General features: G+C 33.5%; 1 protein-coding gene across 7 annotated transcripts in view; it reads left to right on the forward strand.

Moving 5' to 3' along the window:
- DLG1 (discs large MAGUK scaffold protein 1) overlaps window positions 1-20,674 on the forward strand; it is a 296,591-nt gene that overhangs the window by 139,921 nt on the left and 135,996 nt on the right. For all 7 annotated transcript variants that reach the window (XM_007465853.1, XM_007465852.1, XM_007465854.1 and 4 more), the window contains one exon: window positions 13,263-13,316. In XM_007465853.1, the coding sequence (XP_007465915.1) occupies window positions 13,263-13,316 (54 nt within the window). The remainder of the gene's footprint in view (window positions 1-13,262; window positions 13,317-20,674) is intronic.

A 20,674-nucleotide genomic window follows, 5' to 3' on the forward strand; every position in this document is an offset into this window, starting at 1 on the left:
ATAGGATTCTAGGGGAAATTATAGGTATTACACTAAAACTTCAGTCCATGTTATTATGTTACTGCTTCTATATCTCTGACCCTTTATGAAAATCATTAAAAGTCAAATCATTGTAAAACTACCAAGAATTGAATAGATAAGTCCAGATGGATATTTCCTCTGTATTGCAGAGAAGAAATTGAATTTATAAATAAAATATAATTCTACATAAGCAGCCAAAGCGTTATTGTAATAATGTAACACCTTTCCAAGTAACTAGGATTTAGTAGTACAATATTTTTTGAAGTAGGACATTTGAAAGTTTATTTTACTCTTGTCACCTCAATTTGTCTTTTTTTTTTTAACATCTTTATTCAGTTTGTCTTTTGATGTTAAAATAGTTTTCTAGAATCCTTTGAAATTTTGTAGTAGTTTCTGTTCTTATATTCAATAGGGAACCAGTCCTTCCAGTTCAGAGTTCTCTGACTTATTTACTCCAATGTCCCTAACTTAGCATCACACTACACTTAGAAATTGTTGAGACATTGCATAGCCACGTAGTTATAAATAAAGGACTTAGAGTCAGATTGATCTGGTTTAGAATTCCAGTCCTACCACTTAACTGGCTGTGTAACTGAGCAGTTTACTTAACACTGATCTTCTCTTTACTCATCTGTAACACTGAAGATGATAGTACTTACTTGAAATGTTTTACAGTGATTGAAAGAATAAGAGTGTGTGTGTGCAGCTGGCACATAATCTTGGCTATTTGTATTATTAGTGTTGTTTCATATTTCCTTGAGACAGTAAACCAAGGAACAAGTTAAAATAACAAATGAACAGAAGAGGCTTATTTATACTACCTATCTTCATTTTAGGTTTTAAATATACTTTAAAAAGTCCAAAAGTAGAGTAGTTTAACCATTGATGTTATGTGAGAAGGCTGTGAGTGTGCCTCATTTTCCAGAATAAGTAAGTGTGTGCCTGAGTAATTGAGTATAACGTGCATTATAAAATTAATAAAAGTGATTAAAATATTTGTCCCCAATTGAATTTTGAAATCCACACCTAATACATAACCTGATTTTAACATTTTAAGTAGATATCTTTCTTCTAAAGATCTACTTTATATTTTAGATGCATCAGCATATAATAGAAATAGAAACAGAAGATACAAGATTTAGATTCTAGTCCTACTTTGTGACTCAAACAAGTTACTTAACCTCTCTGAGTTTCTACTCCCATCATCTATTAAAAAGGGTGGGGCTTCCCTGGTGGCGCAGTGCTTGAGAGTCCGCCTGCCGATGCAGGAGACGCGGGTTCGTGCCCCGTTTCGGGAGGATCCCACATGCCGCGGAGCGGCTGGGCCCGTGAGCCATGGCCGCTGGGCCTGCGCGTCCGGAGCCTGTGCTCCGCAAATGGGAGAGGCCACAACAGTGAGAGGCCCGCATAACGCAAGAAAAAAAAAAAAAAAAAAAAAAAGGGTGGCTGACGCCTCCCTGACTACTTCAAAATGAGTTTGAGGACAGATAGCTAGGTAGATGATAATTTTTTTTAATATTGTCTTTGATTATTTGTAGAACTTTAAACTTTCACAGTACTTTTATATTGATCATGTCATTTAAATTTTATGAAAACCCTCTGCAGTAGGAATTATCATGCTTATTACTCAGAGTGGTACAGAAAAGGGTACATTGAATGAGTTTTTGAAGTTGCAGAGAGAACCTGGACTTTATAGTGACACCTGACCCTACCACTTCCTGGCCTCACCCTTGCCTGGTTGTGTGATGGTGGGGACATTACTCAGTTTCTCATAGCCTCAGTTTCTCCACATAGAAACTGAGCACATAGTAGTTGTATAACAGATGCTAGCTCTTCCTGCTGGAGATAAAATCATATAATCTATATGATACTGGCCTACTAAATATACACCCAGAATAAATACTCTGCTTTAAAACCAGATTCTTTAGACCTCCTTTTTACCAGTTGTGAGGAGCTATCGGGTAATTAAAGTATTGTTGAAAATGCTTTATAGTTAATTTTGTGTGTTTGTATGAAAGTCTCTGTTCACACGCAAACAGGTGCTTTGGAGGGATTGGTTTTTGTTCAATTATTTGTTATTGTTCCAATCATGTAGATACTAAGATGAATGTAACATTGTTCTTGTCCTCTAGGAGCCTACTCTCTGTTTATGCAAATCACAACTTAACAAATAACTCCCACATGACATGAGAGTAGTTAACGTTAGAGGTATAACCAGTATAGAACATCCTGTTGCTTCTGGATAATTCAGGTTCCACGGAACATCTGAGTGTTGACTCTTAAATGATTTGATCATTAGTATAATCTAAAGCATGGTTTGATACATTTTCATTTTACTAGTAATCTTAAATAGGATAGTATACTTGGATTGCCTTGATGAGCCTTTTTAAACCACACACTAATATCTGACTGCAGTGCCACTGTTCTATTTGTGTTTTGGGTTTTTTTGTTGGTTTTATGTTGGTTTGTTTGTTTTTATATTATTTTCAAATCATTTCAGACTTACAGAAAGTTGCAAGAATTGTACAAAGAAATTCCATATACTTTGACCCACATCTCCCAATTGTTAATATTTTTACATGCCACATCTGCTTTATCATTTCTGTTCTTCTGTAATTGAGTGTAATATTATTTTTTGTAAACCAGTTAAAAGGAAGTTTTATTCATGCCCCTCTTACTGCTAAATATTAATACTTTACAATACAAAATATTTTTCCAAAGAACAAAACTATTACCATAGTGCAGTGAGCTAAACCAGAAAATTAACATTAATGTAATACTACCCACTGTAATTCTGTTTTGCCAGTTGCCCTAATAATGTTTTTTATATGAAAAACAAAAAGGTACTTTGGCCCATCCAAGACCACAGTTAGTTTTCATGAGTCTACTTTAATCTGAAGTAGCTACACAATCTGTCTTTCATATGTGTGGCCTTTTACAAGGGAACAGGCTAGTCGTTTTGTAGAATATCCCACAGTTTGTGTTTGATGCATTTTAATAATTAGTTGAGGTCATATATTTGTTTTCCATTTTTTTATTGTGATCAAATACACATAATGTAAAATTTACCACCTTAACTATTTTTAAGTTTACAGTTCAGTGGTATTAAGTACATTCATATTGTTGTGCAAACATCACCATCATACACCTGAAGAACTTGTTTCATCTTGCAAAACTGAAACACTATACCCATTAAACACTTAATTCCCCATTCCTCACTCCCCCCAGGCCCTGGCAACTACCATTCTACTTTCTGTGTCTATGGTTTTGACTCAAGTACCTCATGGAAGTGAAATCATAACAGTATTTGTCTTTTTGTGGCTAGCTGATTTCACTTAGTATAATGTCCTTAAGGTTAACCTGTGTTGTAGCATATGTAGCATCAGAATTTCCCTTCTTTTGAAAGCTAAATAATATCCCATTTTATGTATATATGAGACCTTGCTTATCCGTTCATCTGTCAGTGAACAACTTGAGTTGCTTCCACATTTTAGCTCTTGTGAATAATGCTCCTGTGAACATAGGTGTACAGACACCTCTTCAAGACCCTGCTTTCAATTCTTTTGAGTGTATACCTGAAAGTGGAATAACTAGATCACTTTGTAACTTAATTTTTAATTTTTAGGGGAACCATCATACTATTTTCCACAGTGTTGTATCATTGTATATTCCCACCAGCGGAACACAATGGTTCCAATTTCTCCACATCCTCACCAACACTCCTTATATTCTCTTTTCATGATAGTAGCCAGCCTGATGGGTATGAGGTGGTATCTCATTGTAGTTTTGATTTGCAGCTCCCAAATGATTAGTGATGTTGAACATCTTTTCATGTGTTTATTGGCCATTTGCATATCTCCTATGGAGAAATGTCTGTTGAAGTCCTTTACCCATTTTTGAATTGCACTGCAGTTTTTTAAATTGAGTTTTAGGAGTTCTTTATATATTCTGGATATTACTTCCTTATCAGATATATGATTTGCAAATATTTTCTCCCATTCTGTGGGTTTCCTTTTTAATTTGTGGATGGTGTCATTTAATGCACAGAACTTTTAATTTTTAGGAAGTCCAAATTGTCTACATTCTCTTCGGTTGCCTGTGCATTTGGTGTTATATCCATTGAATCACTACCAAATGCAGTGTCCTGAAGCTTTTACCCTGTGTTTTCTTCTTATAGTTTTATAGTTTTTTAGGTCTTTTATTTAGGTCATGGGTCCATTTCAAATTAATTTTTGTATATGATGTTAGGTAAGGGTCCAAATTCAGTCTTTTGCATTTGGATATCCAGTTTTCCCAGCACCATTTGTTGAAAAGACTGTCTTGTCCCCATTGAATGGTCTTAGCACCTTTGTTGAGAACAATTTGACTATATATGTGAGGGTTTATTTCTGCAGTCTCTATTCAATTCCATCGGTATATGTCTGTCTTTATGCCAGTACCAAACTTTTGAGTACTGTAGCTTTGTAGTAAGTTTTGAAATGAGAAAGTATGAGTCCTTCAGCTTTGTCCTTTTTAGAATTATTTTGTCTATTCAGATCCCTTGAGATTCCATATGAATTTTAGGTTGGATTTTTCTATTTCTGCAGAAAACATTGGAATTTTTATTGGGATTGGATGAAATCTGGAAATTGCTTTGGGTAGTATTGACACCTTAACAGTATTAAGATGTCATGAACGTGGTATATGTTTCCATTTATTTCTGTTGTCTTTAATTTCTTTCAGCAACGTTATAGTTTTCAATGCACAAATCTTTCACCTCATTGGCTAAGTTCATTCCAAATTGTTTTATTCTTTTTGATGCTGTTATAACTGGAATTGTTTTTGTAATTTTCTTTCCAGATTGTGTATAGGAGTGCAACTGATTTTTGTGTGTAGGCCATATCCTGCTACTTTGCTAAGTTTATTAGTTCGAACAGGTTTTTGTGTGGTTTCTTTAGGGTTTTCTACATGTATGATCATATTATCTGAAGACACGTAATTTTCCTTCTTTCTCATTTGAATGTCATTTATTTTTCTTATTTGTCTAATTAACTGATTTTTAATAATGTGTTGGATAGAAGTGGTGAAAGTGGGCCAGCTTGACTTGTTCCTGATCTTAGAGGGAAAGCTTTCAGTCTTTCACCATGAAAGTATGATGTTTGCTGTAGGTTTTTCATATACGACCTTTATTATGCTGCGGTGGTTTCCTTATGTTCTTAGTTTGTTAAACGTTTTTATCATGAAAGAATGTTGAATACTGTCAGGTACTTCCTGCATCGATTGAGATGATCGTGGTGTTTTTTTCCTTCATTCTGTTGATGTGGTGTATTACATTGATCAGTTTTCATGTGTTGAATCATCCTTGCATTCCAGGAATAAATCCCACTTGGTCACGGTATATAATCTTCTTAATATGATGCTGAATTCAGTTTTTGTTGAGAATTTTGGATCAATATTCATAAGGGATATTTTTCTGCAGTTTTCTTATAGTGTCCTTGCCTTTGACCTTAGTATCAGGGTAATGCTGGCTCATAGGATGAGTTAGGGAATGTACCTTCCTCTTCAATTTTTGGGCAAAGTTTGAGAAAAATTGATGTTAGTTCTTCAGATGTTTAGTAGAATTCACCAGGAAAGCAATCAGATTTCAAGGGCTTTTATTTGTCAGGAGATTTTTGATTACTGATTCAATCTCCTTATTAATTATAAAGTCTATTTAAATTTTCTCTTCATGATTCAGCCTTGGTAGGAGTTTGTCCATTTTGTGTAGGGTATCCAATTTGTTGGCTTACATTTGCTCATAATACTCTTATAGTCCTTTTTATTTCTGTAGAATTAGTAATAATGTTCCCACTTTCATTTCTGATTTTAGTAATTTAGTCTTCTTTTTTCCTTAGTCCATCTAACTAAAAGTTTGTCAGTTTGTTGATCTTTTCAAAAAAACAACTGTTGGTCTTTTTTCTCTATTATTTTTCTGTTCTCTATTTTACTTATCTCTGCTCTAATTTTTATTATTTCCTTCCTTGTACTAACTTTGGGTTTAGTTTGTTCTTTTTCTAGTTCCTTGATTTGTAAAGTTCGGTTTGTTGACTTGAGGTCTGTCTTGTTTTTTAAGGTAAACGTGTAGTTGTAAACTTCCCCCTTACCACTGCTTTTGCTGTGTCTCATAAGCTTTGGTATGTTGTGTTTGCATTTTCATTCATCTCTTTAAGTCTTTTCCAGTTTGCTTTTCTACTTCTTTGATTCAGTGGTTAAGAGTATGTTGTTTAATTTCCACAGCTTGGTGGATTTTCTAGTTTGCTTCTGTTATTGCTTACTATCTTCATCCGTTTTGGCCATAAAAGATACTTTGTATGATGACTTTCTAAATCTACTGAGACTTAATTTGTGGCCTAATATGTGGTATATTCTGGAAAATGATCCAAGTGCACTTGAGAAGAATGTATCCTGTTGTTGGACAGAATGTTCTAAATATGTCTGTTAGGTCAGGATGGTTTATTGTGTCGTTGAAGTCATCTTTTTCCATACTTATCTTTTGTCTGGTTATTTTACACATTATTTTGAGTGCGCATCGAAATCTCCAACTGTCATTGTAGAACTGTCTACTCTCTTTAATTCTGTCACTTTTTTGTTTCATAGATTCTGATGGTCTGTCATTAGGTACATAAATGTTAGTAATTGTTACATCTTCTTTCTGTTTTGAACCTTTTATTAATATATAATGTCCTTTGTCTCTTGTAACTTTTTAAAATTTAAATTCTATTTTGTCTAATGTTAGTATAGTCACTCCTACTATCTTTTGGTTACTATTTGCATGGAATATCTTTTTCCACCTTTTCACTTTCAATCTGTTTGTGTCTTTGGATCTCAATGGAGTCTCTTGTAGACAACATAGAGTTGGGTCATGTGTTTTTATCCACTCTGCTGTTTTTTTTTTTAATTGGAGAGTTTAATCAATTTACATTTAAAGTAATTACTGATAAGGAGAGACTTCTGTCATTTTGCTATTTGTTTTCTGTATTCATTATAGGTTTTTTGTACCTTATTTCCTGCATTAGTGTCTTATTTTTTGTTTGGTTGATTTTTTGGTAGTGAAATGTTTAAATTCCTTTCCCATTTCCTTTTGTGTGTATTCTTTAGCTATTTCCTCTGTGGTTACCATGGGGATTACATTTAACATCCCAAAGTTATAACACTCTAATTTGAATTTAAACCAGCTTAACTTCAATAATATACAAAAACTCTGCTCCTTTTAACAGTTCCATCCTCACCTGTTTCAGTTGTTGATGTCACAGAATTACAACTTTATACATTGTATGTACAGAAACATAAATTAACAATTTTTAAATGCATTCATCTTTTAAATTATGTAGAAAAACAAATGTGGAATTACAAAGCAAAGTTATTATGATACTAGCTTCTGGACTAGTAATTGATTTTAGTTATTTACTAATGTTGACTTCACTTCTGTACTAATAAGTAGCTTTTAGACTAATTTTTTAAATATAATTTTAAAAATATTAGTCTCTTAAATCATGTAGGTAACAAAAAGTGATTTTACAACACACTATTAAAATAACAAGAGTTTTTTTGTATTTATCCTTACCAAGGTCTTTATTTCTCCAAACACCTCAAGTTGCTGTCCTGTGTCCTTTCATTTCAACCTGCAGGATTTCCTTTAGCATTTCTTTCAGAGCCAGTCTATTGGTAATGATCTCCTTCAGCTTTTGTTTATCTGGGAATGTCTTAATTTCTCTCTCATATTTGAAGGATAGTTTTGCCAGATACAAGGTTCTTGGTTGGCAGTGTTTTCTGTTAGCACTTTGAATATACCAACCCACTGCTTCCTGACCTCCAGAATTCTGATGAAAAATCTATTAATATTATTGAGGATCCCTTGTATATTGAGTCACTTTTTTATGCTTCTTTCAAAATTCTCCCTGTCTTTGTCTTTTCAGGAGTTTGATTATAATGTGTCTGAGTGTGAATCTCTTTGAGTTAATCCTACCTTGAGTTTGTTGAGCTTCTTGGATGTTTATATTCGTGTCTTTCATCAAATTTGGGACTATTTTAGCCATTATTTCTTCAGATATTTTCTCTGCCCCTTGATCTCTCTCTTCTTTTTCTTGGACTCCCACAATGTGTGTGTTGGTCCACTTAATGATGGCCCACAAGTCTCTTAGACTCTGGTCACTTTTCTTCAGTCTTTCTGTTTTCAGGCTTAATAATTTACGTCATCCTATCTTCAAGTTTTCTGATTCTTCTGCGTGCTCCAGTCTGCTCTAGTGAATTTTTCATTTCAGTTATTGTACTTTTCAGCTTCAGAATTTCCTTTTGGTTTCTCTTTAGGTTTTCTATCTCTTATCTCCATTTTGTTCATACATCATTTTCTTGACTTTGTCCACCTTGTCTTTTAGTTCTTTGGATATCTTTAAGGTGGTTGTTTTAAATCCTTTGTCTAATAGGTATGCTGCCAGCTCTTTTTCAGAGACAGTTTCTTTTATCTTCTCTCTCTCTCCTTTGAATGGACCATATGTTCCTGTTTCTTTGCATGCCTTGTGATTTTTTTTGTTGAAAATTGGACGTTTGAATCTTATGATTTCTCTGGAAACCTGATTGATTCTCCCCTTTCCTAGGGTTTGCTGGGTGTTTTTTTTTTTGATTGCTGTAGGCTATCTCTGTGCTAAAAATCAGCCTATGGTATAACTTTAATATCTTTGCAGATTTTTTCTATGCCTGTACCTTCCCCAGGCATACACAGTGATTTTCTAATTTCCCTCATATATGTGGTTGTTTTTGAATATTCTAATCTTCAATGTCTGGCTTTTCCCCTTTTCAAAAGGGAAAAAAGAGGAAAATGAAATTGTGGGAGGAGACACTTGCCCTTTAAATCTCCTGGGAGTCACTTCAGTCAGAGAGGGAGAGATTTATATCAATTGGAGGAGGTTCAGCAACAATGGCCACTGCGTCTTTGCACATTCATGATCAGAAGCAGCAGTAAGAGCACAGATTCCCTATATCTGGAGAACAGGGTGTTTTTTGCTGCCCACCCCCATCCCCACTCCACCCCGTTTTGTGCCAGCTGCTCTAGGAACACTTAAGAGGGGTGGGAGTTGGGTAGCTGCTACTGTGCTAAGAACTGAAATTTACTGGATTAACCACAGTTTGCCATCTAATACTTCCCCTGGGAGTTGTAAGCCTTCAATAGACTAGAATTCCAAAATAGTTACATCACACTGGCAAGGTGCGTTTTTGCCAGTGCAGTTGTTATCTAGGTGGAGAGACAAAATTGTGGGACTTTTTGTGTTGCCATCTTCCCAAAACTCACCCTATTTGTTTTTACAATCACTTTAACTTACAGTGATCACTGAAGTGACAGCACTTAACTTTTAATGCAGTGTGTCTCAAATTAGAATCCAAGATGTATTCTCTGGGGTTTGGGAGTTCTGTGTTTGAAAAACATTTGTTTATAATTTAGTAGGGGAGAAAGAGGCACTAAGCCAATAATACAAGGAAACTCTGATACATGCTAAGAAGGAGAAATATAGTATACAGCATAAAAGCATTTTCTAAACTCCTAATTTTGGCCTGTTTTTAAATAACTGGATCTTAGAATTATTTTAACACAAAACTATTAAGATGTAATATTGTGCTCTGAAATTGTGTAAGGATGCTGCAGTGTGTTAACAGCAGTAGACCCTATGAGGCCCTTTATTAATGAAATAAAATAGCAAAAGTTGGATGAGCAAAATTATGTTTCTTAGTCTTGTTATTAATTCATGGGTCATATTCTTTAGGGGTTTGTTAAGTTTCTCTTTCTGATATATCCCTGCCCCCTTACTAATCACCCCCCATTTCAGACTTCATTATTGTCTAAGTTGAAACATACACAATGGTATATATTATTAGTAAATAATTATGGATTAGCAATAGGTTTCTGTGGTTTACAACACATTTTTTTTTATATTACTTCACTAGGTCCTCATACAGTCCTCTTGGGTAAAGGTATATCTCTTTACAGATGGAAAAAATAAGTTTCAATAATACTTGTGATTTATCTGTATATTCAAAGTCATTGAATGGTAGAGTGAGGGTAGAGAGAGATCTAGAACCATGTCTTTTGATAAGTGTCACTTAAAGGTGAGGTGCAGGGAAGGGTTTTTTTTTTCTTCATTTGAAATAACTTTCACATAGATTATTTGAATAATCTAACTTTCACATAGATTATGCTGTTGTTTGATTTCCTCCCTAAGCAAAGCTGATAATTCCATGTTACCTCTTCTGCTATCCCCTGTCCTAGATACAGATCCCGAGGTCTTAAACTATCCAGATTTGCTACTGTTTTTTATTTTAGTGCTCTCTACTTCAGCTATCTGAAAGTAGCAAATTCCATGGCCAAATTTTTCTCTATTTCTTGCTTCAGAAGTACCTGCTCTGGCTTTGGCGCTAGGTTATTATGTCTTTCTGAGTTGTATATCATACCCTCCAAGGCCATTGTGCTACCTCATTCCCACCACTTCCAAATGTGAGAGGAATGGAGTACTTCTTTGTCAGATACCATTTCTGTATTCTGTAATATAAGAATTTAGAAAATCTCAAGTTAGTAAGGGTAAATTTTAAGGTAATGTTTTAATTCTCTACCTGCTAACACAGTCTTAAATATTTTTATCATTATTTTAGGCGGCTAAAACTTGAGGCCGTCAAATCATGCCTCTTGAGTGTCATTTACGTAGGCTCTTATTTTAGACTATATTTTGTGATATGTCTTTTTCAAATTGCTAGGTTGTCTTATCTTGACATTAGTTTTGAATGAAATTCTTGCTTAATCCTCATTGTGAACATTCCCAGTTTTTGTTCAGTTTCAAGTCCTTTATTCCTACACTTTCCCTTCAGGTGTGATCATTCACTCATGTTAATTCTAAGATACATCTACAAATAAACTTATTATACATATATTAATTATCTAATCATATTCATTAAGTCAGAATTACAAATTATTTTTACTAGTCTGTATTATTCTTTATTCAGAACTGAACCTTAAAATTGAAATTAATTTTATGATGGGAATGCTAATATCTTAATAGCAACTCTAACCTAAAATATTTCACAACTGTATTAGTTATTAACCTCTTACAAACTGAGTACTTGACTCAATATAATTGTTTTGCTGTATATTACGAAAAACTTCAAAAATGCTCAGACATAAAGGGAGTAGTACAGTGAACTCCCATGTATACTCATCACCCAACTACAACAGTCCTCAGTTCATGTACTCTTATATGATCCATAGCCCCTCCTTCTCCTGATCTCTCATTGTCATTATTTTATTTTGAAGTAAATTTAACCCTTTATATAGTTTGGTTTGTATGTATTTCAATATCAGTTAGACTTTTTATGTGACTAGAATCAAAAGATAAATTATCTACAGTGATGATGAGTTGGTGATCATGAACATCTAGTGTTGTGATAATTTTTGTATAAGTTAGATTTTGGTAATAAACAACTTTTTCCACTATATTTTTGGTAATAAATGAGCAGAGAGAACCAAATGGTTTTCTTGCCATAATTTTTGAAGAATGTAACTTTTTATAATTTTAAATAGTCTTGTTCTTTCTTGTCCTCCTCTGTAATTTCTTAAGCAAAAAAAGGTGAAGTACCATTAATTTTTTAATGAATTAAAATATCAGTTTGAGAAATCTCAGTAGTCATTGGGAAATGAATAATTTCAAATGTTCATAAAATCTCAAATGTCTGTTAGTTGACTAGTTTTGCTTAAATATCATTCTCACAAATAGTATTTTTACCTATTAGGTTTGCTTTTCACTGAATCATTCGAAAACAGACTATTATAGTCAAAGGTAGGACTACACATAAAGTAGTTAGTATCATGTTTATATTTAATAAAGTATTCCCTACTCATTTTGTTTGTTTGGTTTTTTCAGGGTACTTTTTATTGTTTCAGGTGTACAGCAAAGTGATTCAGTTATATACATTTTTTCAGATTATTTTCCATTATAGGTTATTACAAGATATTGAATATAGTTCCCTGTGCTGTACAGTAAATCCTTGTCCCTACTCATTTTTAACTTGCTGCTTTATGTAGCTGAGACACATACTGTACAATTGTTTAAGCATGCAGTGGTGTTGTCTTTAAGCATTTTATCATATGATCATCCAGATCTAGTACTTTGCTGAAAATAATGTAAAACATTTGAACTCTGAATATTCACTCACCTTTTAGAAAAGCCCATACACTTGGAAGAAAATGGTTATTTTGTGTATTACGTTTCTTTCATACAACCTTTTTGTGTAATTCTTTAGTTAATTAGAGTAGAGAACTGTTAATGTTTAAACACATCTCTTAAAATTTATTTAAAGGATAGTCATCTTTTTGATTCTCTGAAGATGTCATTTGACTCGGTAATTTTATACTCTTAAATATGCAGAAGAAAGATAATTTTAAGAGGAATCACATCAGTTTTCTAGTATATTCTGGTCTGTTTTTCATTTGGTATTAATTGCATTTTATTCTTTAAATTTTATTGCACCTACATAATAAACACTTTTCAACTTAAGCAGAAAGCCAAGCTTTTTTCATTCCAAGCTTAGACCTATGTTATTATTCCACTTGGCTTTTTTGTTTTTTTGTGGGTTTTATTGTTTTTTTGTGGGTTTTTTGACCACTAGTTATTCTGTGAGTGGTCTAGAATAACACATAGAAAGCAGTAATTGCAGTTGATAACAATTGAGGGCTTTTACGTTGAGCATGTTTCCAGTATTCTAAAAGTTTGCGATTGATTTCTTTGTATGGCTTTTCTTTTATTATTCCAGTATTTAAACACAGTTCAGTGTGGGACAGAATTTTTTTTCTGGGTGATAAAATGATTGGAATCTTCATGGGATCTTTGAGACTAGAAAAGCAAATGATTTCTAACCAATTTGGGAAGAGTTGTTTGTTACGCTAGAGAATATTTGTGGATTTTTTGAGAAGGCTGGTGAACTTCTTTGCAAATCTTAAGAAAATTGTGTCTGTTTTAGCAGAAATAAGAACTTATTTCTCAAAAGCAAATATAACAACTGCCTATACCTAAATCTTTCCATTGGTGCTAGAAACCGGATACATAGTTTAACGTATGAAAAGTTCATATAAAATTATACTTAAAGAAATAACAAATCTTTTATATGCTTCTAACATTTGTGAACATTATTATGTATTGTGTCAATTTTCCTGTTAAGCCTAATACGTTTACAATTCTTTCTCTAAGGCAAATCCTCCTCCAGTACTGGTCAACACAGATAGCTTGGAAACATCAACTTATGTAAGTTCCATTCATTGCCATATTTAAATAATTCTGTTTTCCCTTTTGTAGGTTTTGATATAGATACAAAACTCACAGTATTATTTTCTCTAATACATTGTACTTACAGTGTTCTGTTACTAAGCTGTAATTGTTAAAGTAAATGAAGCAGTACTGTCCTTTTTTGGTTGTTCTTTTTCTATACTCTTGCAAAGCAGAAATGTTGAAATAAGAAATTTTATTTTTAAATTAAAATGAATAACTTTTGCTATCTGACCAGTGGTCATTTACACAATGCCATATATTCAAAGAGTCATTTTTGAAGTCTAATTGAGTGACTAGATTTTTAGTGACCAGGTTTATAGGTGTTCACATATTAAAATAATTAGTTATAACTTTAAATTGATTAGTGCTTCTCTCTAAACTTCTTTTGTTAAAAAGCCTTCTTTCTCCTAAAGATAAATAGCCAGAACAGCAGGATCTCACATTTTTCACCCCAACTAAAATATCTTCAGAGACGTTTAAGTAGAAGTTGTGCTCGCACATTTTAAAAAAAGCAAATGGTGCATAATTTAATAGATTGTAAAAATCTTTTTCTCCCATTTTTTAACTATAGTTGATTTCAGTTTATACTTTAAACCATTGTATTTGGCTTTATCTTCTGTTTATAGTTACATGGGTGTATCAAATTTGGGGGAATTTTTGAAAACTTCAAATAATAATACTTAATACAAACCAAAAATACTCTTTTCAGTCAATGTCACCTTTCACATGGATAAAGAATACTTAAGCAGAATTTTGTTTGTACTTTTGTCAATATTTTCTTCTTCACATTTCTTTCTCCCTCACTTGTTCTTTTTGTTGACTTATGTTTTGCTTAAGGACAGAATCAGTAATTATTTTTATTTTAAAACCCTTTCAACTGAAAGGTTAATATGTAAGAACTAACATAGAAAATTATATCAACAAAGAAAATAAATACACATGCATTTTAGGGGAAATGTCAACAAATTAAAAGCAGGATTAGCATACAAGCAGCAAACTTAGAATAAAAGTTGTATTAATTTTAAGTTTGCATGACATATTATTCAAAAAATACTTTTCCTGCTAAAGCAGGGTATGTTGGGAGTCTTGAAAACCATTCACTACCCACGGTGAGAAATTTGCTAGAAGGATTCACAAGACTCAGCATGTTGTACTTATGGCTAAGATTTATTACAGCTATGTGATAAGTCAGGATCTACAGTCAGATTATAAGGCTTTATGCCTAGAAGAATCCATGTTTAGATTTCCTTCTACTTTCTTCCTCCCCAGAGGGGTCCACGGAGCACTCTTTCACCTAGCAGTGAAAATGTAGCAACACGTATGCAGTTTTTCTGCCCAGGGAAGCACATTATGGACACAGCACAAAGTTATTTATTGGTGATGATCACATAGGCACCCTTTGTCCAGCGCATACCAAATTTCCAAGCTCCCAGAAGGAAAACAGGTGTTCAGCATAAAATGCATTGTCTTTGCAAAGTCTAGCCACAGTAAGCAACCCTTTCATTTAGGGAATGGTGGGAACACACCCAAAATCAATTTCTCAAATGCCTGCTAAGAGCCTTCTAATGATAGCACCCTTGGGCCTGCTTTATTAAACCTTTTCTGTACATAAGGATATGAGATAAATTCCAATTCTTTAAGCAAGATTTCTCAGAGTGTGGTACTTTATCATACTTGAAGAACACTGTGTAAAATGTTTAATAACTATTCTTTGCAGGTTTTTAATTTAATCCTGAAATTTAAAATATATTCCAGAATGGTTTTTAAACTTATTTGTTATTCCTTTGTTAAGTCCTGATCGTTTAATACCAGCTATGTATTGATGAATAAAAATAAGAAAACTTGCAGCTATTCCTTTATAACACTTTTTTTCCTGATTGTTGTCACCATGCTTTGTAAAATTAAGTAATTTATATATATATATAATATATATATATATATATTATATATATCCTTCTGTAAACATTCTGTGCATGTACAAGCATATATGTGTTGTTTTCAAACTTTTACCATATAAAAATCAATGCCCCCACTGATAATTTTTGTATAGATATTTTTGTGTATATATGCAGTTATATAATCAGAGTATATTTATATATTGATACATAGATTGCTCAAAGGGTGTGTCAATTTTTAAATTTGATCATTATTGCCAAATTGTACTTCACAGAGTTATATCCATTTATACTTCAACAAAAATTATTACTGTTTTTACCCCATACTGTCACTAGCATGGTGTGTTAATAAACTTTTTGATCTTTTGTTAGCATAATGTTTAAAATGTATTAACTCATTGTTTCAACTTGAATTTATGTTATATCTCACCTTTTTCAACTTTTTCACCTTAAAAAATTTTATGTTGAGACACGTAACACAAAATCTACCTTTTTAAAGTATATGATTCAGTGGTTTTAGTCTATTCACAATGTTGTGCCGTAACCACCACTTTCAAATTCCAGAACATTTTCATCACCTTGTAAGGAAACCCTGTACCTGTTAGCAATCACTCCCCATTCTGCCCTTACCTCAGCCCCTGGCAACCACTAATCTATTTTCTGTCACTATGGCTTTGTCTTTTCTGGACTGTTCACATAAATAGAATCATACAATATGTGGCCTTTTGTATCTGGCTGCTTTCACTTAGCGTAATGTTTTCAAGGTTCATCTATGTTGTAGCATGTGTCAGAATGTCATTCCTTTTTATGGCTGAATTATTTTTCATTTTACACACACACACACACACACACACACACACACACACACCACGTTTTGTTTATTCATCCTTCTCTTGATGGACTCTTGGGTTGTTTCCACCTTTTGCCTGTTGTGAATAATGCTGTGGTAAACATTGGCATACAAGTATCTGGGGATTTTTGTCATTTTATCAACATTATGTCTCTCAGTCCATGAACACAGACTGTCTTTCCATTCACTTACATTTTGTTACCAATGTTTCATAATTTTCAGTGTACATGTCTTACACTTCTTTTGTTAAATTTATTCCTGTGTATTTTATTCGTTTAATGCTATTATAAATGAAATTGTTTTCTTAATTTCATTTATGGATTTTTCATTGCTAACATATGGGAATATAATGGATTTGGGGGTATTGATCTTCTACCTGCAATGTTACTGAACTCATTTATTAGCTATAATGGTTTTTTTCATGTAGATTCCTTTGGATTTTCTATATAGGATCATGTCATCTACAGAGATAGTTTTACTTCTTCCTTTCCAATGAAGATGCCTTTTATTTATTTTTCTTGCCTAATTGCCGTGGCTAGAACCTCCCTTAAAATGTTTTATACAAGTTGCAGAGCAAACATTCTTCTTTTGTTCATGATCCTTGGGAGAAAGCTTTCAGTCTTTTACCATTAAGTATGATGTATTATACTCAGTTTTAAGTATTAATTGATATTAATATTTAAAAGGAGGAGGAGAGGAAAAAGAGAATGTGTACATGTGTTTTGGAGGGATGGAGTCAGACTTAATGATTCATCTAGAGCTGCATCTTCCAAAATAGTAAGCCACTGGCCATGTGTTGGTATTTAATTTATATTGATCAAAATTCAATAATATTTAAAATATAGTTTCTCTGTTTCAGTAGTCACATTTCAAGCACTCAGTAACCATGTGTGGGTAAGTAACTCTCCTGTATTGGAAAAAGCAGATTATTTTACACTTCCATCATCACAGAAACTTCTTTTGGACAGTGTTGATGTAGCAAAGTTAAAAACTCAAAATAACCAAGTAAAATTTTAAATAAAAGTAATTTGGGGGGATTTTCCTGCAGATAATAAAGCACTGTTTAATTAAAGCAGCATAGTTTTGTCCCAAACCATATTAGATCAGTGGAATACAACTCATCTTTGCTATATGTTATATAATCTGATTTTTTTTCCTGGTCAGGTTTATTATACAGTAGTTGTTCTTAGTTATGACTTTATGGGACTTTTTCCCTGTTAATATTAAGATTTTTTTTTTAATATTTAGAAATTTACCACCAATTCTTAAGTGTTTTTGGAATTTCTTCCTTTTACCCAAATTATTGCCATAACTTCTTTATCAATTTACTTTTCTCCAATTTCTCTCCATTTCTGTTACATACTGCCACAATTCTTTTTCTGGAAAATCTGTTAAACCTACTTGATGCTCCAAAACTTTCACAAATATTTCTCATTCATCAGGAAAGCATTCAAGACCTTTCACAATCAGGCTCCAATCCACTTCTAGTTTCTTCTCCAGCTTTCCCCCCCACCTCTGATACACAATCCCATTTTGTTATTGGACTAAATTCAAAACCTACGAAGTACTAAAATGACAGTTCTCAAGAAGTATTCTAAATCTATTCTTTTCTATTTTTAAGGGGGAAAATATTTTGTCAGTAAAATATTACGTTGTCTAAAGATTGACCTGTCTTCTCTCATTTTATACACAGCTTACCTCTCACGTTATCCTGTTAATTGAGAGTGATAAACCCATTAGCCAAGCATTTCTTTCCTGTTGGAAGCCACATTTTGTAAAGCTATTATAAAAAGAAAACTAAGCAAATGAACCATTTTGTAGTTTTGCTGGAAACCATATAGCTTTTGAAAATATTACACCAACATTATTTTTTTGTACTTTTACTGTTAATAAAGTGGTACTTGTAGAGTAATTGTGGTTTTGATAATGTATTCTTGGCATTTAGAAGCCCAGTTTGAACGTGTTTAATGATGTTATTGAATTGTCTCTATACATGAAATTATCAGACAGTTTCAAGTTATTAAGCATATAGGAATAAAGTCATCTGGGGTTCATATGGCCTTCTCACTTTTCACCTTTGTTAAATTACTCTGTGCTACCGGGAATCCTCACCAGATATCAATACATCATGACTTGGCATTAAGTGAAGCATCAATGACGTTTACTAAGTACCTACCTTTTTTTTTTTTTAATACAGCAGGTTCTTATTAGTCAGCAGTTTGTATACACATCAGTGTATACATGTCAATTCCAGTCTCCCAATTCATCACAACACCACCCCCACCCCCCCGCTGCTTTCCCCCTTGGTGTCCACACATTTGTTCTCTACATCTGTGTCTCAGTTTCTGCCCTGAAAACTGGTCCTTCTGTACCATTTTTCTAGGCTCCACGTATGTGCATTAATGTACGATATTTGTTTTTCTCTTTCTGACTTACTTCACTCTAGAAGTCTCTAGATCCATCCACATCTCAACAAATGACCCAGTTTCATTCCTTTTTATGGCTAATATTCCATTGTATATATGTGCCACATCTTCCTTATCCATTCGTCTGTCGATAGGCATTTAGGTTGCTTCCATGACCTGGCTGTTGTAAAGAGTGCTGCAGTGAACATTGGGGTGCGTGTGTCTTTTTAAATTGTGGTTTTCTCTGGGTATATGCCTAGTAGTGGGATTGCTGGATCATATGATAATTCTACTTTTAGTTTTTTAAGGAACTTCCATACTGTTCTCCAGAGTGGCTGTATCAGCTTACATTCCCACCAAGAGTGCAAGAGGGTTCCCTTTTCTCCACACCTTTTCCAGCACTTGTTGTTTGTAGATTTTCTGATGAAGCCCTCTAACTGGTGTGAGCTGATACCTCATTGTAGTTTTGATTTGCATTTCTCTAATAATTAGTGATGTTGAGCAGTTTTTCATGTGCTTCTTGGCCATCTGTATGTCTTCTTGGGAGAAATGTCTATTTAGATCTTCTGCCCATTTTTGGATTGGATTGTTTATTTTTTTAATATCGAGCTGCATGAACTGTTTATATATTTTGGAGATTAATCCTTTGTCCATTGATTCATTTGCAAATATTTTTTCCCGTTCTGAGGGTTGTCTTTTCATCTTGTTTATGGTTTCCTTTGCCGTGCAAAACTTTTAAGTTTCATTAGGTCCCATTTCTTTATTTTTGTTTTTATTTCTATTACTCTAGGAGGTGGATCAAAAAAGTTATTGCTGTGATTTATGTCAGAGAGCGTTCTTCCTATGTTTTCCTCTAAGAGTTTTATAGTGTCCGGTCTTACCTTTAGGTCTCTTATCCATTTTGAGTTTATTTTTGTGTATGGTGTTAGGGAGTGTTCTAATTTCATTCTTTTACATGTAGTTGTCCAGTTTTCCCAGCACCACTCATTGAAGAGACTGTCTTTTCTCCATTGTGTATCCTTGCCTCCTTTGTCATAGATTACTTGACCATAGGTGCGTGGGTTTACCTCTGGGCTTTCTATCTTGTTCCATTGATCTGTGTTTCTGTTTTTGTTCCAGTACCATATTGTCTTGATTACTGTAGCTTTGTAGTATAGTCTGAAGTCAGGGAGTCTGATTCCTGCAGCTACGTTTTTTTCCCTCAAGATTCCTTTGGCTATTTGGTGTCTTTTGTGTCTCCATACAAATTTTAAGATTTTTTTGTTCTACTTCCATAAAAAATGCCATTGGTAATTAGATAGGGATTGCATTGAATCTGTAGATTGCTTTGGGTAGTATAGTCATTTTTACAATATTGATTCTTCCAATCCAAGAACCTGGTATATCTCTCCATCTGTTGGTGTCATCTTTAATTTCTTTCATCAGTGTCTTATAGTTTTCTGCATACAGGTCTTTTGTCTCCCTACGAAGGTTTATTCCTAGGTATTTTATTCTTTTTGTTGCAATGGTAAATGGGAGTGTTTCCTTAATTTCTCTTTCGGATATTTCATCGTTAGTGTATAGGAATGCAAGAGATTTCTGTGCCTTAATTTTGTATCCTGCAAGTTCACCAAAGTCATTGATTAGCTCTAGTAGTTTTCTGGTGGCATCCTTAGGATTGTCTATGTATAGTATCATGTCATCTGCAAACAGTGACAGTTTTACTTCTTTTCCAATTTGTATTCCCTTTATTTCTTTTTCTTCTCTGATTGCCATGGCTAGGACTTCCAAAACTATGTTGAATAATAGCGGTGAGAGTGGACATCCTTGTCTTGTTCCTGATCTTAGAGGAAGTGCTTTCAGTTTTTCACCATTGAGAATGATGTTTGCTGTGGGTTTGTCATATATGGTCTTTATTATGTTCAGGTATGTTCCCTCTGCCCACTTTCTGGAGAGTTTTCATCATAAATGGGTGTTGAATTTTGTCAAAAGCTTTCTCTGCATCTATTGAGATGATCATATGGTTTTTCTTCTTCAATTTGTTAATGTGGTGTATCAGATCGATCGATTTACGTATACTGAAGAATCCTTGCATCCCTGGGATAAATCCCACCTGATCATGGTGTATGGTCCTCTTAATGTGTCGTTGGATTCTGTTTGCTAGTATTTTGTTGAGGATTTTTGCATCTATATTCATCAGTGATA

This window comes from Lipotes vexillifer, unplaced genomic scaffold (assembly GCF_000442215.2).
Source record: "Lipotes vexillifer unplaced genomic scaffold, Lipotes_vexillifer_v1.1 scaffold853, whole genome shotgun sequence".
In the NCBI taxonomy this organism is placed as follows: Eukaryota; Metazoa; Chordata; class Mammalia; order Artiodactyla; family Lipotidae; genus Lipotes; species Lipotes vexillifer.